At 39.1% G+C, this 27,486-nt stretch overlaps 1 protein-coding gene across 1 annotated transcript in view; it reads left to right on the forward strand.

Annotated features, from left to right (window-relative positions):
- Positions 1 to 6,345: 6,345 nt before the first annotated feature.
- LOC121870395 (arylsulfatase B-like) overlaps positions 6,346 to 27,486 on the forward strand; it is a gene marked incomplete at its 5' end in the record, with an annotated part of 90,814 nt that continues 69,673 nt past the window's right edge. Inside the window, 1 exon segment of the mRNA XM_042372220.1 lies at positions 6,346 to 6,572. Within this exon segment, the coding sequence (XP_042228154.1) occupies positions 6,346 to 6,572 (227 nt within the window).

Consider the following 27,486-nt stretch of genomic DNA (forward strand, 5'->3'; position numbering starts at 1 on the left):
CCTACACAATTTCTAGTAATATTACTTTGATACATGATAAATTAGACAATGAAAATAAACATCAAATTTAATTACCAAGACGCTTCCCAGTGGCAGCAGTAAGAAGAGGGGGAGATGGGCTATTTTTATCCCGTCTTTGTGTCTGAAGTGGCCAGTAATACCATATATTTACGGTATCTCCTATAAATAATTAATTAAAATTTATTTTTTGCATAGAATATTCAGTAAATGACTTTTAAATAAATAAACAAATAATTCGGTAAATCTATTTCAAGTAAATGGAAAATAAGCAAACAAATGTTATTTACCACCACCCCTTCCCTCTGGCTCAGGGTGAGATGGAGGGGAGATAAAGAAGGCTATTTATAGCCCGCCTTTGTGTCTGAAGTGACCAGTACTCTAATGCACCATAAATAATTCATTTAACATTTATTTTTTTTACATACAGTGATTTCTGCTATAACGCGTGTTTTGATAACGCGAATTTCCTCTAACGCGATTTATGAATTAGGAACGATATTTGTATAACGCGAACGCTTGTTTGCTATAACGCGATTTTTGCTTACTATTTCTCCAATTTTGTGGTACTGTATTAACTGTGAATATAGTAAAGAAGAATATCAACAAGAAGCGTTCTGGTGATAGAATTCCCGGTGATGATCGTAAAAGAAAGGATATAACACTTGAAGAGAAGCTCGATTTTATCAACCTCAAAATCACCCTTCTCCCCCATCAAGTAAAGTGTTACATTTACTGTATGATTTCATTATTAGATATGAATGTAACATTTATTTAAACTGTGCTATCCTTTGTGTTAGGCTAACTACTAAATTTTTTCGATTTCGAGTAATCTGCACCTAACCCTATTTTCTCCATAAAGCCCTGTTATTTCTATTAGCGATTTTCTATAACACGATATTTTACAAGAACACAATTATCGGCGTTATAGCAAAACTATTTTGTTGTATATATATATATATATATATATATATATATATATATATATATATATATATATATATATATATATATATATATATATATATATATATATATATATATATATATATATATATATATATATATATATATATATATATATATATATATATATGATTTTACCCAGCGGTATCGCCGTGTTTTACTTATCTGTGTTGCCATGTTTCCATGGGATTTTTACATATACTCGGTGAGTGTCGAGGGCGCTATTTTAGATTTGCCCACCGCCATGCCTGTTTAGCTCATAAAATTCATACAAATAACAGGCCAGAAATATAATTTACATTGCTGGAATTCTTATAATTTGGTGATCATTTTGAATATAAACATCATATATTTTGCTTTAAACTTACAATATTTAGATAAAATTTTTCTCAGGTAACTATGGTATCTTTTGTGCAAAATATATGACATTTATTCAAAATATTCCTGGTCTTACAAGGAATCCAGCAATGTCAATTATATTATCCTAACTTGTTTGAGGTATTATTTATTAAAATTTAGTGGTTATCACACATCCTTGGGACGGTTGGTGGGGTTGGGGGAGGAGGGACCGACCGACCATCTGTTACCCTGTGAAGAATTATTTTTTTTTACTTTGAAGATATTTGTTTAGCTCATAAAATTCATAAATTACCGGTCAGAATATAATTTACATTGCTGGAATTCTTATAATTTGGTGATCATTTGAATATAAACATCATATATTTTGCTTTAAACTTACAATTTTTAGATAAAAATTTTTCTCTAGGTAACTATGGTATCTTTTGTGCAAAATATATGACATTTATATTCAAAATATTCCTGGTCTTACAAGGAATCCAGCAATGTCAATTATATTTTCCTAACTTTAGTTTGAGGTTATCACATCTCCTTGGGACGGTTGGTGGGGGTGGGGAGGGAGGACGGCCATCTGTTAACCGGGCTGTGTAGTGTGAGGAGAGTTGAGTCCATTATTTGAATGGACATTAACTGTATTCTCTGTAATTATTGTGCATGTATCATAAAATAAGATGTTATTTTTACTACTAGGTATGTGCCTTCAAAAGTGGAGTTTGGGGGTGGGCGGTTTCTGTGGAATTAATCCCATATGTTCTGTTGTTCATCTTGGTTTCACTAGCAGGACCCTCTGGGTTCAATTGGCGGTTAAGTGGGGTACAACTGTATATCTTGATAAAATACTGCGGAAATGGAAACAGGTACCTTAGCTTTAGTCTTTATTCAAGACATCTTCAGAAACGTGGATTACATGGACAGAGAGAGGCTTAAATATACGGGGTGACCTAAAAACATGAGGTCAGGTCAAAATGATGACATCCACTAATCCCCACACTAACAACGTGAGAGCTTAAGAAAAGTTGGTGGCGTGACTAGCCAAGTCAGGTCAGAAAAAGGGACCCACAAAATAACTATCATACATCTAGATCAAAGGTTTTCAAAGCATTTTTAACCTTGGGCCACTGACAAAAAATTTATGTAACATATTATCAGTTTGAACTGACCATCACTAAGTTTGTTGATTTTATTTCCTTAATCTAAATCAAACTAGCTTCAACAAAGTCTTTCTGTGACACAAGATGATTTGAATACTTCTAAGCTTTTTCCCAAGCAATGGGGTGATTATTAACCCTAACATGAACAAACAAGGCACTGCTTTCAGATGCAGTTCTGATATTATACTTGTATTGTTTTGATTCTGAACTGCAGTGTTTTTCTGTCTGACCCTACATAGTCACAATTACATTTTGCTATATAGAATACAATAAACACTTCATTTACATTCAAACTTGGGCTATTCCTTATTAACATATTTGGTAATGGTTGAGTCATACTTGAAAACAACATTAACTTTAGAAGCTTGAGGACCGAACTAACGGGACAAATTCATTCTGATAGGGCAAGTCAAAAATATTGTAAATTCTTAGGAACTTGTCTGGTTTGGGGAGATGAAAGAATTACAACCCTTGCAAAATAGCGATCAACTTGAAACACAGAAGGGTACCCAAGTTTATGTGCAATAGAGCAGATGTGTTCAATTCATCGTCAGTAAATTCAGAGTCACAAATCATGAACATCTTGAAACATAACAGAAATAAACGTTTTTGGTAGACTCAAGGTGATTAGATAAAAGTGAATGAAACTGTCTGCACCTGTATTGAACTTTCTTTATGTAAATTTATAGTTTTGGCCATTCTCATGATAAGCATATCAAGAAATGGAGGATTCATTATTTCCTCTTTCAATTTTGAATGTGATACAAAGGTTATTCATATTGATAAACATCTATAAAATTCAATGGGTCATATTTTTTGGGCCCAAGACAAAGAACATCAATCTACATATCTATACCATGGAGGAATAAGTCCACTATATTGGGTGTGTCTAGACTCAAAAAACTCCATGTAAGCCCAGGCTGAGAGCAGAAAGAGACAAACATACTCATGCAATGCGCCCTGTTTAGTAACCTCTCCCAGATAGTTGTTAGGAGGGAACTGATGTGGTGTAGTAATTCCCTCCAGATGGTGTTATGAGGGCCTCACTTGTATTATTCCCTCACAGATGGTGTTATAGAGGGGGGCCTCACGTGGTGTAAATAGTTCCCTACATAGATAGTGTTATGAGGGACCTGGCGTGGTCTGTAGTAATTCCTCACAGATGGTGTTATGAGGGGCCTGGCGTGGTGTATTAATTCCCTCACAGATGTGGTGTTATGAGGGGCCTGTCGTGGTGTAGTAATTCCCCTCACAGATGGTGTTATGAGGGGCATCCGTGGTGTAAGTAACTCCCTCACAGATGGTGTATGAGGACTTGGCGTGGTGTAGTAACTCCCTCACAGATGGTGTTATGAGGGGGCTTCACGTGGTGTAGTGAAATTCCCTCACAGATGGTGTTATGAGGACTTCCGCGTGGTGTAGTAATTCCCTCACAGATGATTGTTACTGTAAGTGAGGTCTGGCCCCAGAGCCTTCCCTATAAATAAACCCGGATTAACACATCGCCCGGTTGTTGGGTCTCGGGGCGTTATCACTGGGTACCTGGGACCTCTCACTGTGTGAAGGGTTAGCAGATCGACTTTTACTGTTGAGTTGTTCTCACTGACTCAAGGCTGACCACCTCTGTTTAACACTGGTTCTCATTCCTTTCCCAAATGAAATTGTAACTTCTGGCGAGAACCTGGTGATACTCGGTGGGAGAAGTGGTTCAGGGGAGGGGGTTGGTATAGGCCACCTTAACAGTTGACCTGGCTGCTCGAGGGCGCCAGGTGCGTCTTGACCATGATTGGTCAAGGATGTGGTAACTCTTGTGTATGTACATGTCGTGGCCGTGGCGTGACGTGTGTGTGGCTGTGGCCGTGTGTGGCGTGTGTGTGTGTGTGTGTGTGTGTGTGTATATATATATATATATATATTTCGTGGATAAGATGAAATCTTGATAAAATCACACTGGAAAAAAACAACAGACCGCTTAAGATCTTTTATTCAAGACATCTTCCAGAGCAACTGAGATATGGCAGATAAAAATATATATATATATATATATATATATATATATATATATATATATATATATATATATATATATATATATATATATATATATATATATATATATATATATATATATATATATATATATATATATATATATATATTTCAAGTAAGTAAAATTTTACCCGACACAGACTTAGTTCAGTTACCGTAAATAACAGACAGCTTCAGTGACGCCACTATGTTTACACTACACACCACGGTAACATTTGATGACATTACTTGAAGTGAATTGGCCTATTACTAAAAACCAAGGATGGTTGTAAAGAGACTACTGGTCAGTGGTTAAATTAACATTTGGGGTACTGATCTTATACAGCGAATAGAGCTCAAAAGCTACTTTTTAAATGGAAATTTGGGGGGGCCGTCTTATGCACCCCGACGCCTTATAGGCCGAGATATACGGTAGTGATTTTTTTTAAATTGTTAAAATTTACCACAATTTCCGTAAGGGCGGATTTACTGGCCGTATCGCGAAATCATTGGTCATAATTTACAAATTCCGTAAGAGCGAAATTTCATAACCCGGGCTTCTGTAACGCGGGGGATGCCTGTATACCCGTGTGGGGAGGAGGGAGTATGCTGATTATAGCACGAATGAAACCCAGGGGGTAATATCGATGGCTTTTTGAGGTCCCTAACCCCACCTCTAGCAGTAATTGCCTGTATACAGTACAGTGGAATTACATAATTACCTGAGAACGGTTCTGCAAATTTACATTTTATTATAAAACTGCATTATTGCAATACATTTTATCTGAGAAAATGGGAGATAGATTCTGAAAAATACTTGTACACAAGACATGTCACATGCTTTATTAAATGTAGAAATACAAGTACAAGTGCTCCTCTGCTTTGAACATTAAACTTACAAACTCTTAAAGATGTGAACAAACCTGTCCATAAGTCCCATTGACTCTTCGAAGTGTGAGTCATAAGTACAGCAGCCACGTGGTACATGGTTGTGTCATATCGTTTGAATTCACATCTTTCAGGAATGCACATGCTGTACAATGATATGCAGGGACCCCCATATTATTTTTTTAATTGATTAAAAATAACATTATTTCTGGTAAGTAAAATTTTAGTGTTTTGTTCATTTATTATCATGTTACATCATGATTGATTTATTGTATGTGGTTAAAACCATCTGATTTCATTCATATATGCTTGTGTCACGTTTTTGGGGGCTCAAAAAATTTCTGTAGGAGAGCATCTCAACTTTTATAATGGAAGTACAGTACAGTATATGGTAAAAATGGCTTCGCGTTACGGAAAACTTTTCAAGAACGGGACCCTTCTGTAATCTGGGGGGATGCTTGTAACTTGATCTATACTACTGGTAAAATGGTATTTCTAGATAAGTCCTTCATTTCTGTTGATAGCATTACATTGTACTTCTCCAAGTTTTATCAAGTTTGCTCCCCTAGATATATGCACAATGCTGTTGATTTTGGTGAAAAAAGGTCAAAGGTCAATATCTCCATAGGCATATTATATTCTTTTTGTGATAATCATTAACTCCATAAGTCTCAGGTCGTTAGTTTATACAGTATACCTGTATGAGTCTCCACAGATAGTTTTTATAACTCCCACTAACATATGCAGATGGATTGATGATGGTGCCAGGGACCAAACTTCACAAATACTGTTCGGGGAACATTCTGCATACTGTTGCAGATGTTACTAGCTTTAGTATTGGGCTGCAGTTTATGTGTTAATTTAAAGATAATTTTGATTTTTAAATGAGCATAAGATACATTAAACTGATGGAATTGATTTGTTATTTCCATGAAAGGGCTGCAACATTCAACCATAGGTGGACCACATCCATATGGATTAGCCCCAACAGAAACCCTTCTACCCAAGCACTTGACTTCCTTGGGTTATATTAATCATCACGTTGGAAAATGGCATCTGGGCTTCTTCAAGAAGACTTACACTCCCACATACAGAGGCTTTGAGAGTCACTTTGGATATTGGAGCGGTCGTATAGACTATTTTGATCACACAGCTTTTGAACAAGTACGTCAAGAATCTTAAGTTATGAATTATATTATAGGTTCTAACGATTTTTAAATTTTTAGACTGTAGCCGCTGATTATTTCATGAGATAGGAACTGAAAACATTCGTAAAGTAAATACTTGTGATATAAAGATATTTTTAGTATTGTACTGTATAATTCAATACAAAATAAGGGGATAGGGACCAAAGTCCCCCCAAATTCTCCAAACAATGCTTAAATGGTGTATTTCCTTATTAACATAACAAGAAATGTACAGTGCACTAATCATTCCATATAACAGAATAAAGCATGCAGACCACTTTTGATGAAGGGGAATTCCCCGAATTGAATACAGGTATCTTCAGACTTACAATGGGGCTATGTTCCTGAAAAACCTTCACAAGTCGAAATATCGTAAATCAAGTTCATTATAACATGGGGTTCAATGGGATGCGTTCCAAGTCAGTCTGACACCCACATGTATCACCAAAAATCAAATTTTTACAATATTAATATTTATAAAACACAATTAAACAACACTCACCACATCATTAACAACAAGCCTGGTCGTAATCACATGACCCTTTCGAGGTTCAGGGGACTCTTGAAGGTGGAGTGGAGACGTCACTCTGATTTTCACACAGCTTCACAATGTCAAGCTCCACCTCCAGAGACATAGTAGTTTTCTTGGGTGCCTTGGCATTCCTAAACATTTTCAAAGTTACACTGCTCAATTTGCAGTCACAAAAATAGAATGACAGCACTTGCCTCAAAAACAGAGTGAACGATGATAACATAAAAACAATGATAGCTGCCGACACTGCTCACTTCATGTTCACAACAACAGACGCAAAACACTTAGTCACACAAAAAAAGGAAAAATCACTTCACATTCACCGAAACAAAGTACAAAGTGAACGTTAGTGATGTCCTCTCGCTGTAAGGAAAAAACACTGATGATAAGTAACAACACCGATACTCACCAATAATTGTTGAGCTACACAATCACGAGCATGTGCAATCACCATGGAACAAAGCTTGGTACTGTAGTACACTGGGTGACTATATGGGGGTAGACCACAGCTGACAAGTGCAGCGAGAGATGAATTTCTTATTCTGCACATCAGCAGTTTTAGCCAGACGGTGACCATCGTTCATGTGAAATTTTTTTGGTAGTAAATAGGAAGGTGGTCTTAATACATCACCATTGTTCAAGCTAAAAATTGTAGATATGGAGATCGTAAATGGGGGGATACTGTACTTGTACAGTTATGTCTGCCAATGAAGTGGATACTGGTATCTTTATGAAATCCATTTTGTTCTTGGAAATTTCATTGTCAGAGTTAGATTTAAATGGGAATAGGTTCCAGCCCTACTCCAATGTGCGAAAGGAATTTATTATGTGTTGAGAGTACAGTAAGTCCTCGCTTAACGTCGTGGTTCTGTTTCTGAAAACCACGACGTTAACAATCAATTTTCCCCATAAGAAATAGATAAAATACGGGCGTTATGTTCCCCAGCCTCCCTTTGCCCCATAAAATACATTACATATACATAAATTCAATGGAATTTTTATAGAAAATAGTATATATTATACATCCAAAAAGATAAATACACTAAATAACTTTGTATTGTACTCATTGATGGGCGGAGGTGGAGCGAGTGTGTGGTGGGTAGTGGAGAAGAGGAAGGCGGGAGAGGAGGAGGGTGGCGAGTCACTGAGACCCGGAGGGTGGCTCCTCCCGCTCTGACTGGGTGAGAAAGAGTCATGCGCTGTACAGAGTACCTGTAGTCTGTGACGATCTTATACCAAATCGGCGGGACGTTGCCCGAATGATGGGTATCTAAAGAGTAGTGACGGTATAACAAAACAACGTTGTCGGAGGCAATGTTAAACGATGACTTACTGTAATAGGATTTAGGAAATGTGGCTACATAAATTCTCTGATTATTACATAGATTTTTTTATGAACCGTACCCTTAAATGAAGAGCCCTACCTGCACTGTATTGTATATGAACTTAAAATATAATAAAATCATACTTAAAGGTGTTTCCGTATGATAGAAAGAAAATATATACTTGAATTCCACTTTGTTCTTGGAAATTTAGTTGTCAGAGATAGATTATAGAGTAAATGAGAATAGGTTCCATTCCTTCCTTATTTTGTGTTTTGCATATGCCAAAAATTAACAAAACTGATTAAATAAACAATAAAAATGATTCATGGCACATCATAAAACACAGTAGCATATATTTCATGTACAAAAAATATCTCCTTCCACTCTCAAATCACCCCGAGTGATGCCGAGAGAGGGCAACAGTTCAGCCAGACACGTGTGCGCCGTGCTGTGTGTATACCATGATGTCACATTGGAAGATGCAGGTGGCTGGGCTAGCAACACAATGGCAACAAACCATACTGGCATTTTAATAGAAAATATTTGTTTTGAATTGAACTTAAATTTAACTAAACTTAGCTTGACAATCAGTGTTGAAGAGAATAAATTAGTTATCAAAGGTACAGTAGCTAAAACAACTATCTCTGCAGGTGGAGGTCGATATGCTCCAAAATTTTACGTGTTACTAGTGACAGCCCTCATATACCAATATTTATCGTCTATGGTCTCATATTGTCTCTTACAAAGTATGGACAGATACAGGTACCTATCGTTTTACGCGTGTTTTTTTTTTTGCCCGTTTTCAAATTAACACTCGGTAAAAAATCCAGAAAATGCCTCTAAGAAGCCAAGGTTGTCCTTAACCCTGGAGCAGAAGGTGTATAGAATAAGCTGAACATAAGTGTGATTTGCCTGAGTGTACAAGTGGTGCAAAGAAGGGTTGTATAAACGGGGCTGATGCACACTCCCGTCTTGCCTCAGACGCCTCTCTCACTCACTGTTTTTTTTTTGCACGAAATTTGATTTACACGACCTCTTCAAGAACGTTACCCTTGTGTAAATCGAGACGTACCTGTAGTTGTTATAACTACTGTACATGAGAGGTGCACGTGTTTAAGCTGAAATAGGCCTATCAAGCCATGTCACCAGGTGTATTTTTGAAAAACACTCACTGCCTCCACATGTATAAACCCATGCCACCTCATTTTTTTCTTTTTAGTTTAATATTATATTTCTTTATTTTTAAGATCACATTAGAGTATTGAAATGATTTCACAACTTTTTAGTTTCATTACATGTAACAGTGGTAAAGTGCATAGCCATCTCACAGCTGACTGGTGACATTTGTTGTGGAGAATTTTACAGTAACGAATGGGATCCCAAAATATTCATCACAAACATCTGTAACAAACATACCATTTTTCACATTACATACTTTCATTATTCTACATCGTTTAGCATCACTTAATTAAAGTATTTACCCTGTACCGTATATCACGGCCTATAAGGCGGCGGGGTGCATAAGACGCCCCCCCCAAATTTCCATTTAAAAAGTAGCTTTTGAGCTCTATTTGCTGTATAAGACCAGTACCCCAAATGTGACACTTACCCACTGACTCAGTAGTCCTTTACCAACCATCCTTGATTTTTTAAAATAAGGCCAATTCACTTCAAGTAATGTCATCAAATTATACCCGCTGGTGTAGTGTAAACACTAGTGACGTCACTGAAGCGTGTTGGGAGTGTTCCCTCGTCTCGGTGGTGTGACTATTTATACAACATGTGGTTCAACAGCAACCAACGTATTCTAATTGTGGTGTTTCATTAGGATTTGAGTGAAAAAGGTTACCAGTATGTACTTACTACATACATTTATTACACAAATATATATATATATATATATATATATATATATATACTGAATATACTATGTACAAAAAATGAATGTTCAATGAATTATTTATGGTGCATTAGGGTACTGGTCACTTCTGATGGGCTATAAATAGCCTTCTTTATCTCCCCTACATCTCACCCTGAGCCAGACGGAAGGGTCTTGGTAAATAACATGTTTGCTTATTTTCCATTTACTTTAAATAGATTTACCGAATTATTTGTTTTATTTATTTATTTATAATATACTGTAATATATTAAACACACTGTAATTATTTTCTTTAATTTATAAACTGTTTTGCGACAAAGGAATGTTCTCCAGTAGTGTTTCATTAGGATTTGAGTGAAAAAATATTACGTACTTACACAATTGTTCCTCTTACTTTGACAACACAACATACATACAGTATATTATTTCTCAGTTTTGATCTTTTTTTTAATTTTTGTATTTATTTATAGTTAGTTACTTAAAATAAGGCCAATTCACTTCAAGTAATGGCATCAAATATTACCAGCTGGTGTAGTGTAAACACTAGTGACGTCACTTGAGCGTCTGTAATTAACCGTCGATAGTTTCAAGAATTAATGCACTCATTTACTGAATATTCTTTGTAAAAAAATAAAATTTAAATCAATTATTTATAGGAGATAAATATTATTATGAGTAAATATACCGATACCGGTATGCATTACTGACCCCCTCCACGGCTCCTCACTGGCAAATGGGGGGGGGGGGCGTGGGGAGGGGTGTGTGATGATAGCTGTGTTTATTATAGGGGTATAAATCTCTTTTACGGTATGTTAGACAGGTTTATAATACATTTTTATTATTTTAATATACCGGTAATCTTAATTTGAATCCAGCTTGCCAAACGTAAGTTTCAGTATAAAATAATTAGTGGTAAGACCTTGTGAGTGGCTTACGATGTTTTCATCACCACTCTTGACACACTAAACCACAATATTTAAGAGGTAAGAATTTTAAACTTGGTGGTTTAGACGACCCCCTAACTTTGGGCAGATTTTTTTAATGTTCAAATCTCGTCTTATAGGCCGTGATATACGGTATATTATTTGTTATGGGATATTGTTATTGTTTTGTATATGCAGGGTTCTGCTTTAACTTAACCTAAACTATGAAATTTACAATGTTCCTACTTACAAGCAGGGTTCAGGAATGTAACCTGTTTGTAATTTGGGAACTGCCTGTACTTTCAGTGATTACTTTACATGATTCAGATGTCCCTCATTTAGTGTTAATTCACATAACTTTAATTCGCTTTAGCGGTAAAAATTTTGTCGGCACCCTCTCTCACTTAACATTGGTAAAATTCGATTCAGCAATAGCTTGACTCACTGGGAAGGGGGGAAACTGGGGATGAGGTGGCCAATGAGATGTCATGTTGCCATTATTACAAGTAATAAAACGATATAACTTGTGGTAAAAATATTACAATACTCTAATGTGGCTTAGAAATAGTGAAAATACTGTATACAAGGGGCCCCCCAAGTGTGCGGATTTTTACTTCGCGGTTCTCGGTTATTCGCGGATGACACCCTGGATGTACCCAAGAATGTCTGTGGGTAGTTTTAAAGTTGCTGGCATTTTCGTGGCTGGGACAGGGAGCCATTCATTCTAGAGACAGTAGTTTCCTTTACCTGTACAGTCATGTGCCGGTTAACGTCCTAGATACGTTCTTGGAAACGTGATGTTAACCGAAATGGACGTTGTCCAAAAGTACAGAAACCTATGGGATTTATTCTAATTGATTCCAGGCACCCAACCCCAAGTTTCCCATTTTACGACCACTTGGACCCACTAAATATATATATAATGTTATGGTAAATATCATAAACACATATAGGCATGGCTAGGTTTTTTATTTGGTCCCCCGTCATACGAATCCGTTTTCTCTCACATCAGGATGCCTGAGTCCTCCGTTTTCTCTCTTAATCTTAGAGTGCACCAGAAACTTTACTATTTTTAGTAATGTCACAAAATTTGAAATTGCAACCCCAATTGCAATTGTTGAGACAACTAGATATTTCTGATTACAGCAAATGTGTTATTGTCAATTTGTATGTGAAAGATTTTATCTTCAATAGATGTAGGTTAACATTTCACCTGTAGGCAAATGCTTAAAAAAGCCTAAGTAAGGAAGCATATTCCTTTAACACATAATATCTGACCAGTATGGGGAGGATCATCGTGTCTCCGTCAGGGGGTCGTGGAGTGGTGGTCCAGCAGGTGTCACGTTTTTTTGGAACGCAGACGTATATCGCGATCGAGACGTTGTTGTCGGATGTTAACGACATGACTGTATACAGTATATATATATATATATATATATATATATATATATATATATATATATATATATATATATATATATATATATATATATATATATATATATATATATATATATATATATATATATATATATATATATATATATATATATATATATATATATATATATAAAAACAGTTGTACCTCACTTAACGCGTCAATTGAACCCAGAGGGTCCTGCTATGGAATCTGCTATATGAACAACAAACATATGGGATTAATTCCAATAGAAACGGCCCGACCTCCAAACTCCACTTTTTGAAGGCACATACCTATGTTGTAGTAAAATAACATCTTAATTTTATGATGGCAAATTAATACTTAAGAGAAGAGAAATACAGTCGCTAGTTAATGTCCATTCAAATAATGGACTCAACTCTCCCTCTCACACTACACTGCCGCTCTTTCCCTCTCAGAGAAATTTTAAAAACCACTACATTTTAATAAATAATATCCTCAAACTAGTTAGATAATACAATTGACATTGGATTCTTATAAGACAGAATATTTTGAATATAAATGTCATATATTTTAAAAAGATAACATAGTTACTTAGAGAAAATTTTACCAAAATTTGTATGTTTAATGCAAAATATATGATGTTTATATTCAAAAATCACTAAATTATAAGAATTCCAGCAATGTAAATTATATTCTGACCGGTAATTTGTATTAATTTTATGAGCTAAAACAAATATCTTCAGTTAATAAAAAAAATAACCTTCACGACACTATCTGTCAATCAAAGTACCCCCACCTTGCTCCCTCTTCAACCGGGCGTCAGTCCCAACCTCCCCCCACCCCCCACCAATCCTCCTTCCAGGGTTTTAACATTTAGTATTAAATAATACCTCAGATTAAAGTTAGATAATATAATTGACATTGCTGGATCCTTGTAAGACCAGGAATATTTTGAATATAAATGTCATATATTTTGTACTAAAGATAACATAGTTAATTTGAGAAAAATTTTATCTAAATTGTATGTCTAATGCAAAATATATGATGTTTATATCAAAATGATCATCAAATTATAAGAATTCCAGCAATGTAAATTATATTCAGACCAGGTAATTTGTATGAATTTTATGAGCTAAAACAAATATCTTCAGTTAATAAAAAAATAATTTCTTCCGGTAACAGATGGTCGGTCGGGTTCCTCCCCACCAACCGTCCCTAAGGAGATGTGTGGGATGACCACTAAATTTTAATAAATACCAAACTAAAGTTAGGATAATATAATTGACATTGCTGGATTCTTAAGACCAGGAATATTTTGAATATAAATGTCATATATTTTGCACAAAGATAACATAGTTACTCTGAGAAAAATTTTATCTAAAATTTGTATGTCTAATGCAAAATATATGATGTTTATTCAAATGAATCCTCAATTATAAGAATTCCAGCAATGTAAATATATTCTGGGGTAATTTGTGAATTTTATGAGCTAAAACAGGCAGCAGTGTTGGGTAGGGAATCTAAAAATAGCGCTCGAGCGGACACTCACCACAGATGTGAAAAAAAATCCGTGAAGTGAAAGTTCACACACACACACAACACACAGTAATTCGATTTACGCAGTCAATTGAACTGCATGAAAGTGAAAACCGTAGTGAACAACAGAACATATGGGATTAATTCCAATAGAATGGCCCAACCCCAAACTCCACTTTTGACGACAAATATGTTTGTAGTAAAAATATTATCTTAACTTTATGATGGTATGCCATATGCACACACAATTAATATAGAAGAGGTTGAAGTAGGGAAAAAAATAAAGGTTAGGTTTAACACTCACGTATTAAAGATAAGTGGGTCGGCATACGTGGGGATGGAGGCTGTTTTGAGGCAGAGTGCAGATTATTGCCCTCATGTGAATCACCATCACTAGGTGAATCACCATCACTATCCGCCATAGTCGCTAGGGCCTCCCTGGACAAATCCCTCAAAGTCACCTTTCACTGTCACTATCACTGGCTCTGGCTGGCTGTGGGGTTATGGGCGTACAGTCCCGCAATGCTTGACGGGTTAGTGTTATAAGTATCAAGTTGGCAATTTTGAGGTACGTTCGGTAGCCTGCACCAGCCGGGTATGGAAGACTCTTATAGCGGGTCATCATCATGGTTGTTGGAAGAAGAGCTTCAATTTATCTGCACACCGATGCACTCTAACATTACTATGCTAACTTTGTGTTCTTCTGGGGTTGACACACCACCTGCCTTCACTGACGTAATCATCTTCCCAAACATCCTGCGCGGCAGTCGTTTTGACCTCTTGATCACCTCCAGGATGTCTTCGCTGGTGGTCTTCGAGTAACCTTATTGTAATGATTGTGCACAGCTTTCTTGCAAGGTCCAATGTTACTGTAACAGACTGAACCTCACCAGTCACAAAAGGACTCATTTCACCAGATAACACGCAACATATGCCTCCATGCGTGATTAATCGTGAGCCACAGACAGCTGGATCCCATGCTCCACCAAGAAGTCTAACAGCTTGTTTTGATTAAATTTTTTCAAAACTGTTTGACGAGAATTTCTTGATTCACCACCTGTTGTTCCATGTCCTCGTCTTTTCGCTGGCTTTTTTGGTTTCTCGCTTATCGGTGCTACCGCTTACGCGAACTCATCCTTGGTGTTGGTACAGTCGTTTAGAGCTAAACTTCTTTGTAGAGTATATGTGCATGCAGAAGTACTAAACTCCAGCCCAAAAGGGCTGGATGACGGACTTTAGTATGGAGTGAAGGAAATAATTCACTTTTTATGCTGGGGGTGACGATCCACAAGTAAGTATGAAAACCTGGTAAAGGTCATGGTTAACAGAATGTTGAACATTCTATGTTCGTGAGGCTTTTCACGCTAGGAAACAAATTGAAATAACAAACCAGGAGAGACAGAGCAGGAGACTATCCACGTACTACTTGAGTCAGCCAGTGACATTAATTCACCAAACCAATGCCTTCCTGCAGGCAGCGTTTATGGCTGTGTGTGGGTCACCTATAACTTGAGTTTACAGGTACCGGAGGCATTGGTGGTAAACAGGACGGCGCGCCTTCTGCAACTTCCGCCCCGGTCTTGCTGGCAGACTGACAACGTAAGGTCTTGGTAGGCAGCTTTTTCCAAACAGACCGATTCGTCCATGTTGAACACCTGGTCGTCAGGTACTGTTCTTTTTCTCCATGAACCTCAACGAAGAACGGGAGAAAATCTTTAGCCGCCATTACCTGTCACCAAGAATTTCACTTTTCACCATACCAATGTTAAGACTGGTTTTTCTTTCAACCCGTGCAGCCAACCAGAGGAAGTATTGAAGGGTTTTGTTTCTGGTATTTATCTTACATGACACTGGTTATGCACTGCTCACGGGCGTATTTTGAACGGATCGCTGGTTCACCGCCATGTTAAGGCCGCTACCGACCAACCGGGCAATTTCAAATTAAAAGCAAAATTTTTCAAATTTTTGAGCAGCACTTAAGTTCTGGTAAATATTTGATTCATGAAGCACTTGCATCTTTGTGATTCTTTGCGTGTTTTGGATCTTTGGCTGCATCTCTTAATAAAATAATCGTAGATTCGCGACCCATGCGCTTACAGATCACGGATTTGTTCTTTCCAAATTCGAATGATCTTCACTCACTTCAAGAGTCTTAGGGAATGTGATATCTTTTGACTGAGTGCTAAATTCACAGGTAAGGCAAGGTTTCTTCTCAAGCAAGTGGTCCAGCGAAGCCATTTACAGAACAATGGATGCACGCTATAATGTGCTTTTGAGGATGAAACTGACGGCTAGGTCGGGTTGTCCTTCTCCCTCCCTCCCCGCCGGGTGGACACGCTATATTATAACGAAGGAAGAGCATAACAGAGACATCCACTGCGCAACCTTACCGCTTGTGGGCCGTGGGTTCGAATCCTGGCGGGTTGAGGTGTTGATTGTATGTAGAAGTCCGCGTGCTTTATTGGGCTAATGAAATATATATGGATCCTCGTGTTTCGAAGCCGGATTTGGTAAAACGTTACTCTGACCACCTAAGTGATACGGGTGGTCCCCATTAGAGGTTCACGGTGCCATAAGCTCGTTGAACAGGCCTTGTGTGAAATATAACAAAGTCTAGGACTGCTTTTAGTATCCTGGTGGTCCAGCGGTTAGCGTTCCCCGGTCACAGTCATAGGCTTGTGGTCCATGGGTTCGAATCCTGGCGGGTTGAGGTGTTGATTGTATGTAGAAGTCCGCGTGCTTTATTGGGCTAATGAAATATATATATATATATATATATATATATATATATATATATATATATATATATATATATATATATATATATATATATATATATATATATATATATATATATATATTAGTTTTACAGTTTCCTTCGCGATTTACATTTGGCAGAGTACCTGCCAGAACCGGACTTTCACTTCTGCAATGCATCTACTCATATACGCGTGAAGTATAATTTTTTTTTTATTTAGCTCATAAAATTCATACAAATTACCCGACCAGAATATAATTTACATTGCTGGAATTCTTACAATATGATGATCATTTTGAATATAAACATCATGGATTTTGCATTAGACATAAAATTTTAGATCTAATGTAATAATTTGGTTTACACAAAGCAATATTTTATCCTTTGTGCAAAATATATGAAGTTTACATTCAAAATATTCCCTGACCTGCAAGGAATCCAGAAATGTCAATTATATTATCCTAACTTTAGTCTGAGTTATTATTTATTACTAAAAATGTAAATATACTATTTTCTCCCAAAGCTTCTCTAGTAGGGAGGGACCGAGCCGACCATCTGGCGCATTGGAAGAGTGGGGAGGCAAGGTGGAATGTAATGAGACAAATCTCACAAGAAGAAGATTACATATAGGTAGAATATTGATAGTATAAGAGTATAAAAGAGAGGAAGACTTTGGTAGCGTGGCCGTGATAGATATTTACACTTATCGTATCTTATATGTCAATACACATCTATTACGTCTTAAGGGCGACTTCTCAAACACCGCTTCGTTACAACTCTTTATTAATTACGAACATGACATGGACACATTAATAACACCTTCTATTGAAGTTACTAGGACATTATATTTACGTTACTAGGACATCATATTACGTTACTAGACACTGATTCTCGGACACGAACATGAAATGAATACACTTCCCACGTAAGTAACTCATCCCATGGAAAGCTCTGACAAAAACTCACGTGACCTAGGGGAGGCCTAGCAGGTGGTCCTGGGTTGTCTCTATGGGAGACTGCTTAGCTGGGCACCGGTGTGTCGAGGGCAACTCGCTCCCGACCGGAGGCGACCGGAGGCGGCTTGCCTCCGGCCCCTGACTTCTCTCGAGCAGGACTGGGGACGTGGTAGCTGGCCCTTCTTGGTTACAAGACACACTCTCTCTCTGTCTCTCTCTGGGGAGGGAGGACTAGGACGTCCTATATATTGGGAGGCGAGCCGTCAGGTTGAGCTGATCGGGGGGGCGGCGAAGGGTCTCCTTACATTTGCCCTCGCTAATGTAGGGTCAGGTCTGGACTTTTTCAGAGACAATAAGTTGTATATTCTGGAGAAATCTTCAGATGGGGCCGTGTGACATGAGAGGCCCTGGTTGATTTGTGGCCCCTTGACTTGAGCTCGAGGGTTACATTTGACCTGGCTAATGTGAGGTCAGGTTTGGACTTCTTCTGCGGTGTAGGTTATTGTGTATATTGGGAGAGAGTCGGCCGGTGCCTTCTTACATGTTTGTTGGGGCCGTGTGACATGGGAAGGGGAGCTAGTTGATTTGTAACACCCTTGAGCAGCCGCAAGGGACAGCCCTTACACTTGACCCCCCTAATGTCGGGTCAAGTCTGGACTGTTTCTGAGATGTAAGCTGTGGTCTGACAACCCATCACTACAGTGGGGTACTTTGATTGACAGATAGTGTGTGAAGAATATATATTTTTTTATTAACTGAAGATATTTGTTTTAGCTCATAAAATTCATACAAATTACCCGGCCAGAATATAATTTACATTGCTGGAATTCTTACAATTTGATGATCATTTTGAATATAAACATCATAGATTTTGCATTAGACATACAAATTTTAGATCTACTTTAAGTATTTTGTTTACTCTGAGTAAATATGTTATCTTTTGTGCAAAATATATGACATTTATATTCAAAATATTTCTGGTCTTACAAGGAATCCAGCAATGTCAATTATATTATCCTAACTTTAGTTTGAGGTATTATTTATTACTAAAAAGGTAAATATTCTGGTTTTCCCACACATCTGGTAGGGAGGGTTGGTGGGGGGTGGGGGGGGAGGGAGGGACCGACCGACCATCTGGCACAGTGTGAAGAATATTTTTTTTTTTATTAACTGAAGATATTTGTTTTAGCTCATAAAATTCATACAAATTACCCGGCCAGAATATAATTTACATTGCTGGAATTCTTACAATTTGATGATCATTTTGAATATAAACATCATAGATTTTGCATTAGACATACAAATTTTAGATATAATGTTTACTCTGAGTAAATATGTTATCTTTTGTGCAAAATATATGACATTTATATTCAAAATATTCCTGGTCTTACAAGGAATCCAGCAATGTCAATTATATTATCCTTACTTTAGTTTGAGGTATTATTTATTAAAATCTAGTGGTTTTCCCCCAAAAATTTCTCAGAGAGGGAAGAGCCAGGAGTGTAGTGTGAGAACAGGTGGAGGGAGTTGAGTCCATTATTTGAATGGACATTAATTTGGCGACTGTATTTCTCTATTTCTCTTAAGTATTAATTGTGTGCATGTACCATCATAAAATTAAGATGTTATTTTTACTAGAACATAGTTGTGTGTCGCTAAAAAGTGGAGTTTGGGGGTCGGGCCAGTCTCTATTGGAATTAATCCCATATGTTCTGTTGTTCACTTAACGCGGATTTCACTTAACGCGGGACCCTCTGGGTTCAATTGACCGGTGCCGGACCATGGAAATTGCCGGACCATGGAAATTCACCCTTTTCCTGGATAGATAGTGACTTGTGCTTATGCCTGGAAGCACTAGCACCACTTTCTCTGCGTCATGGTCTCTTTGAAGACATATTGAAGGGTTAAATGTCGCATAGTAGCTTCTCAAATTTCGCGAGTTTTTAATTCTTAATGTATTTTATTGGAACACACAAAAAAATAAATAAATAAAAATTTTGACGGTGGAAACTTGAATTTCGACGGGTTTGAACGGCCCGCCAACGTGCAGACGACGTGCATAATCGTGTAAACAGCGTCATTTCTCTTATGTACAAAAGATTCATTGTTGTTTATTACTGAATGTCTTTTTTATTGAATTAATGTTTATGTGTGCAAAATGAGCAATAGAATTCATTAATAATATGTAGAATATTAAAACATGCGAGGAAATGACACAGCATTGTTTTCGTTGATTACAAAACCAGTGACTGACTGGTTCTACATATAAAACTGAAGAAAATAAGACCTTGGTTGTAGCTGTAGTAAAATTAATATGGTTGTTTTAAGTAATGTTATTTAATGTTAATAAATGGAACAATAGAAGTAGCTAACGATAATGGTAAAGAAAAAGAGAGATCGCATATGTAAGTGCGCATGCGCACATGTGAAAACATATCGTCATCACTTTACATAAGAATTTGAAAGCAACACTTATTTACTGTTCATATATATTTTAATTAATGTTTCTGAATTTGTTTTTATTGAATCAATGTACGTGTGTGCAAAATTAACAATACAATTTATTAATAATACGTGGAATATTAGAGGAGACGAGACGGCTGCCGGCATTGTTTATGTTAAAGCTTACAAAACCAGTGACTGATTGGTTCTACATATAAAACTGAAGAAAATAAGACCCTGAGTTTAGCTGTAGTAAAATTAATGTAAAAAAATGAATATGGTTGCTTGAAGTACCTGTAATGTTATTTAATGTTAATAAATGGAACAATATAAGTAGCTAACCATTAATGGTAAAAAAAAAAGTGAGACTGCTCGTATGTAAGTGTGCACATGTGAAAATATATCGTCATTACTCCACATAAGAATATGAAAGCAACACTTATTTACTGCTCATATATATTGAAGGGTTAAATGTTGTACTCTGTATAGACAAGCAGAGAGAGAGAGAGCAGCCGAACTGCCGGATGTAAACAAACCTTAATTTCCCGCGGCTTTTTTTTTAAGGGGATTAGCCCACCCGGGCATAGGTCACTGAACCCACATTGGGGCCTGAGGGGCAAAAATTTAATACTCCTGTAATAATAATAATAATTCAGATAAGTAAAAAAAAAAAACTGCCTATCTACCTATTGGACAAACTAAAATCGTTCGGACCAGAGTTCCGGACCACAGAATGCCGGACTAAGGTACAACCTGTGTGTGTGTGTGTGTATTTTTTTTTTTTTTTTCCTAAGTCACATTAAAGGATCAAAATGATTTTTCCACAACTTTTATTGTTTCATTACATGTAACAATGGCACCATGCATTAACATCTCTCACCGGCCACAGCTGATTTTCATTTCAGCCAGCTGACTCCTGGTGCAGCTCTCAGAAACGGACTTCTTTAAAATTATGCTACTGTATATAAACTATGTGGCTTCGAAATAAAGAAAATTTAATATAAAACTATAAAATAAGATAAATGAAGAGCATAGATATATGTGTGAGCAGTGAATGTGTGAGTGTGTAGATGGTGAGCTATAACTATGTTTACAACTCACCAGCCTAGCCGCTGCATTTGTTGTTGCTTTTAATAAAACAATGAAAGTTGTCAAAATACCATTACAATACAGTAAACCCTCGATAACTCGGCATGGACATGGTCTCGGGGTGTATTAGTATAACTCGGGAAATGACGAGATATATAAAATTATCTGGGAAATCTCGGCATAACTGGCCACCTGCATCACCTACCATGCCTCTGTGTCTCCTACCATGCCTCTGTGTCACCTACCATGCCTCTGTGTCACTACCATACCTCTGTCACCTACCATGCATCTGTGTCACCTACCATACCTCTGTCACCTACCATGCCTGTGTCACTACCATACCTCTGTCACCTACCATGCATCTGTGTCACCTACCATACCTCTGTCACCTATATACCTCTGTGTCACCTACCATGCCTCTGTGTCACTACCATACCTGTGTCACGTACCATGCAACTGTGTCACCTACCATGCATCTGTGTTACCTACCACCTCTGTGTCACTACCATACCTCGTGTCACCATACCTCTGTGTCTACCATACCTCTGTGTCACTACCATGCCTCTGTGTCACTACCATACCTCTGTGTCACCTACCATGCCTCTGTGTTACCTACCATGCCTCTGTGTCACCTACCATGCCTCTGTGTCACCTACCATACCTCTGTGTCACCTACCATGCCTCTGTGTCACCTACCATGCCTCTGTGTCACCTACCATACCTCTGTGTCACTACCATACCTCTGTGTCACTACCATGCCTCTGTGTCACTACCATACCTCTGTGTCACCTACCACCTGTGTCACGTGCCATGCAACTGTGTCACCTACCATGCCTCTGTGTCACCTACCATGCCTCTGTGTCACCTACCATGCCTCTGTGTTACCTCCCATGCCTCTGTGTCACTACCATACCTCTTTGTCACTACCATACCTCTGTCACCTACCATGCATCTGTGTCACTACCATACCTCTGTGTCACTACCATACCTCTGTGTCACTACACCTCTGTGTCACTACATACCTCTGTCACCTACCATGCCTCTGTGTCACCTACCATACCTCTGTGTCACTACCATACCTCTGTGTCACTACCATACCTCTGTGTCACCTACCATGCCTCTGTGTCACCTACCATACCTCTGTGTCACTACCATACCTGTGTCACGTGCCATGCAACTGTGTCACCTACCATGCCTCTGTGTCACCTACCATGCCTCTGTGTCACCTACCATGCCTCTGTGTCACCCTACCATACCTCTGTGTCACTACCATGCCTCTGTGTTACCTACCATGCCTCTGTGTCCTCACCATACCTCTGTGTCACTACCATGCCTCTGTCACCCTACCATGCCTCTGTGTCACCTACCATACCTCTGTCACCTACCATGCATCATGTCACCCTACCATGCCTCTGTGTCACTACCATACCTCTGTGTCACTACTATACCTCTGTGTCACTACCATACCTCTGTGTCACTACCATACCTCTGTGTCACTACCATACCTCTGTCACCTACCATGCCTCTGTGTCATCTACCATACCTGTGTCACTACCATACCTCTGTGTCACTACCATACCTCTGTCACACCATGCCTCTGTGTCACATACCATACCTCTGTGTCACTACCATACCTCTGTGTCACTACCATGCCTCTGTGTCACTACCATGCCTCTGTCTACAACACTCTGTGTCACCTACCATGCCTCTGTAATACCATACCTCTGTCACCATGCCTCTGTGTCACTACCATACCTCTGTGTCACCATGCCTCTGTGTCACTACCATGCCTCCTGTGTCCCATGCCTCTGTGTCACCTATACCTCTGTATACATGTCACCTACCATGCATCTGTGTCACACCATACATCCTGTGTCTCCATACCTGTGTCTTTACATACCTCTGTGTCACTCTCATACCTCTGTGTCACCACCATGCATCTGTGTCACCTACAGTGTCACTACCATACCTCTGTGTCACTACCATACCTCTGTCCTTACCATGCCTCTGTGTACCCTAGCATACCTCTGTGTCACTACTTCCTCACCTACCATGCATCTGTGTCACTACCATACCTCTGTGTCACTACCATACCTCTGTGTCCCTACCATACCTCTGTGTCACTACCATACCTCTGTCTACCATGCCTCTGTGTCACCCCATACCTCTGTGTCCTACCATACCTCTGTATCACTACCATACCTCTGTGTCCACCATGCCTCTGTGTCTCCATACCTCTGTGTCACTACCATACCTCTGTCACCATGCCTCTGTGTCACCTCCTGTCACCTACCATGCCTCTGTGTCTCCCATGCCCCTGTCACCCCGTGCCTCTGTGTCACTACCATACCTGTCACCCCATGCATCTGTGTCACCTACCATGCCTCTGTGTCACTACCATACCTCTGTACCTACCATGCATCTGTGTCACTACCATACCTCTGTGTCACTACCATACCTCTGTCACCTACCATGCATCTGTTCACCTACCATGCCTCTGTGTCTCCCTACCATGCATCTGTCACCTACCATGCCTCTGTACTACCATACCTCTGTCCTACCATGCATCTGTGTCACTACCACACCTCTGTGTCACTACCATACCTCTGTCACCCACCATGCATCTGTGTCACCTACCATGCCTCTGTGTACCTCTGTGTCACTACCATACCTCTGTCACCATGCATCTGTGTCACCTACCATGCATCTGTGTCACCTCCTGTGTGCATCTGTGTCACATACCATACCTCTGTGTCCACCATCCCTACCATACCTCTGCCCACATGCATCTGTGTACCATACCTCTGTGTCACTACCATACCTGTGTCACCTACCATGCCTCTGTGTCACCTACCATGCCTCTGTGTCACTACCATACCTCTGTGTCTATACCTGTGTCACCTACCATGCAACTGTGTCACCATGCATCTGTGTCACCTACCTCTGTGTCTACCATGCATCTGTGTCACTACCTGTGTCACCTACCATGCAACTGTGTCACCTACCATGCATCTGTGTCACCTACCATGCATCTGTGTCACCTACCATACCTCTGTGTCACTACCATCCCTGTGTCACTACCATACCTCTGTCACCTACCATGCCTCTGTGTCACCTACTATACCGCTGTGTCACCATACCTCTGTGTCTCCTACCATGCCTCTGTGTCTCCTACCATGCCTCTGTGTCTCCTACCATGCCTCTGTGTTACCTACCATGATGTTTCATTCTTTGCCTGCAGTGTTGGTAAGTGTTACTTTTTTACATTTAATAATTACATAAGCACATATATGGGTCGATAATTTTTTATTGTTGTATTTTTGTAGGAGGGGGAAGTGCCTTGATACATCAGAATTTGGGATAACTCGGCAAGGCCAGAGCCCCATATGTGTCGAGTTATTGAGGGTTTACTGTACCGTAATTTTGTATTAAATTATCCTAGGCTACTGTGCCCCCAAGGCACCCCCCCCCTCGACACACCCAATCCACCCAATCACCAGAGAGATAGAGAAAATTTACTTTTGAAGCTGAGAAAATTTTGCCTTAAACCAGGGGTAGCCTTATGTTCCCAATACAATTTGAACATTTAAATCATCGTGAATAACATCTGAATAGGTTATTGCTGTACAATAATTGACAATTTTAAACTCTTACTGTAACAACATTCTTAAGGCAGGTTTTTACTGTACAATAGTTTACAACTCTTCTTTAACTTCAGGCTGTGTCACATGTAATGTAAAAACACCATTAACTATATCTAAATATTTTTTTCTTAGAGAGGCAATAAATAGTTTTAATTATGTGTGTAAAGGATTAATACACAGATACCAAACAAAGACAGTTGATCAGCTGGCACAGGCCACCACTGCACAGTTCCTTCACCTTGAGTCTAAACAACTGCAGTCCAGGAAGTAGTTGTTCAGACTCAAGGTGAATTATAATTTGTTAAAAGGTTTTTTGAAATGATAGCTTCCGGCTAATGTGAGAAAAAATTTTATCTCAAGGAATTTTTTGGTATATGTTTTGGGGCTCTTATAGGGATAGACCTACAAGGCAAGTTTTGTCCAGAACATGAATTTTGAGTTAATAATTTGAAGGTCAACTAATATATTTGATGGACTTTTGCACCATTTTGTACATTACTTTGCTGTCACTTGGAATCGAGTATGACAGTCATCCAGCTATGATACAATGATATGAGTTATTAAGGATGTCACCTTTGTTGGTGAGCTCTGACATGACTAAAGAGGCTGATATGGGACTGGCATGGACGTCCACAGATGTTGCACATGTGGATGGCTACATCTAGTGCGGGAGGGGCGGCGGCAGCTGAAGACACGGGTCTGGAGTCTGCCAAAGGCTTGAGATGCACATCTGATTTGATGTTGAATCTCTTTATCGATGTCCACGGTGGTGGACAGGTGGGAGCCTAGATACTGAAAGTGGGTAACATTAGAGAGGGTAGTATCATTTAGCTGGATAGATGGTGTAGGTGTGGTTGCATCAGAGGTAGGCTGAAAGAGAATGTCTTACCTCAAGGCCAAAGTGTGCATATGCACCTGTGATGGTATTCAGGGTGAGGTCATTCTGCATACTGAAATTCAGTAATGGAAGCTGCCAACACCTTTTGTTCCTGCCTGGAGTCGTTTTATGTTGAAAATATACTTCATCCGGTACTGGATGTCCACCCGCCCCTAAATTGGCACTGGCATAAGTAAGGAAGGCAGCCAAGAAAGTGGAAAAGAGAGTTGGTGCCAGTACACACCCTTGTTTTACCCCTGTTTGCAAGGGAAATAACTCAGACTGGGTGCTATTGTACAGGACATTGCCATTCATGCCATCATGAAGTTGCCTCACAATGGCAATGAATTTTGGTGGGTAACCAAAAGGGCTTCCCTGTTGACAGAGTTGGCCTTGGTAAGGTTAATGAAGGCCATACAGGTCAAGACGCTGTTCTCTGCATTTTTCCTGTATCTGGTGGGCACCACAGACCATGTTAGTGGTGCCATGGTCTAAAGCCACATTGAGATTCTGAGAGGAAGTTTTCTGCCTCATAACGAAGTCTGTTTAGGAGGACTCTGGCAATAATTTTGCCAGCTACGGACAGCAGCTGTAGATCCTGTGGCCAATCTGACCGGTTTCCCTTATTCTTATAAATATTGATGATGTAGGCATCTTTAAGAGCTTAGGGATTTCCTCCTTTTCCCATATATTCTCCAGGAGAGAGTGGAGACGGCTGGTAGGCAAAGGTCTTGCATTATACACCTTGGCTGGGATTCTATCAGGCCCTGAGGCTTTGTTATTTTTCATCTGTTTGATGGCAGTAGCAACCTCATCCGGGGATGGAGGATAGCTGAGGTGGGTCAGCTCTGGATGCTGAGGGATCTGCTGGGTAGTCAGGACATCCACATCAGTGTTTCGGTTGAGCAGCAAATTGTATTGCTCGTTCCAGTACTGAAGGCCTTCTTTCTCTTCATTTAAAGAGCTAACGTCGGATGAGCGGAGGGGGCTGCACCATGAGTGATTGGCCCATAAAATGTTTTAGTGGAATTGTAAAATTCGTGCATCTTGTGCTGATCTCCAAGTTTTTGCATTTCCTATGCTTCATTTTTAACCATTTATTTAGATTATGAAGTTTGCTCTGGGCCACCACTTTTTTCTTGTGGAAGGTATCAGCTTTGACCTGAGACTGTGGGTTGTTGTGCCAGTGTTGTTAAAGCAGCATATTCATCATGTGCCATTCGGCACCAGGATTTGGGTTGTTTGTTGTTGGTTTGTTTATCAGCCCATGTTCGAGCTGCTCTCTGAAAGCATGTGCTACCGCTGGATCCTACAGACGCTTAGTGTTAAAATCTTCTGGAGACTTTGCCATTTTGGGGCAACATGATGTGAGAGTTTGGCTCTAATGAGCCGATGATCAGTGTCGCAGTGGTCTGAGCCACGAATGACAAACGATGAGTGTTGCAACGAACCCTTGAACTTGTCACCCTGCCTAAACAAGGTATTGGTGATAGTGAGGATGTGTGCAGCACACTTGCTGAGGAGGAG

The sequence above is a fragment of the Homarus americanus genome, unplaced genomic scaffold (assembly GCF_018991925.1).
Source record: "Homarus americanus isolate GMGI-L3 unplaced genomic scaffold, GMGI_Hamer_2.0 scaffold40856, whole genome shotgun sequence".
NCBI lineage: Eukaryota > Metazoa > Arthropoda > Malacostraca > Decapoda > Nephropidae > Homarus > Homarus americanus.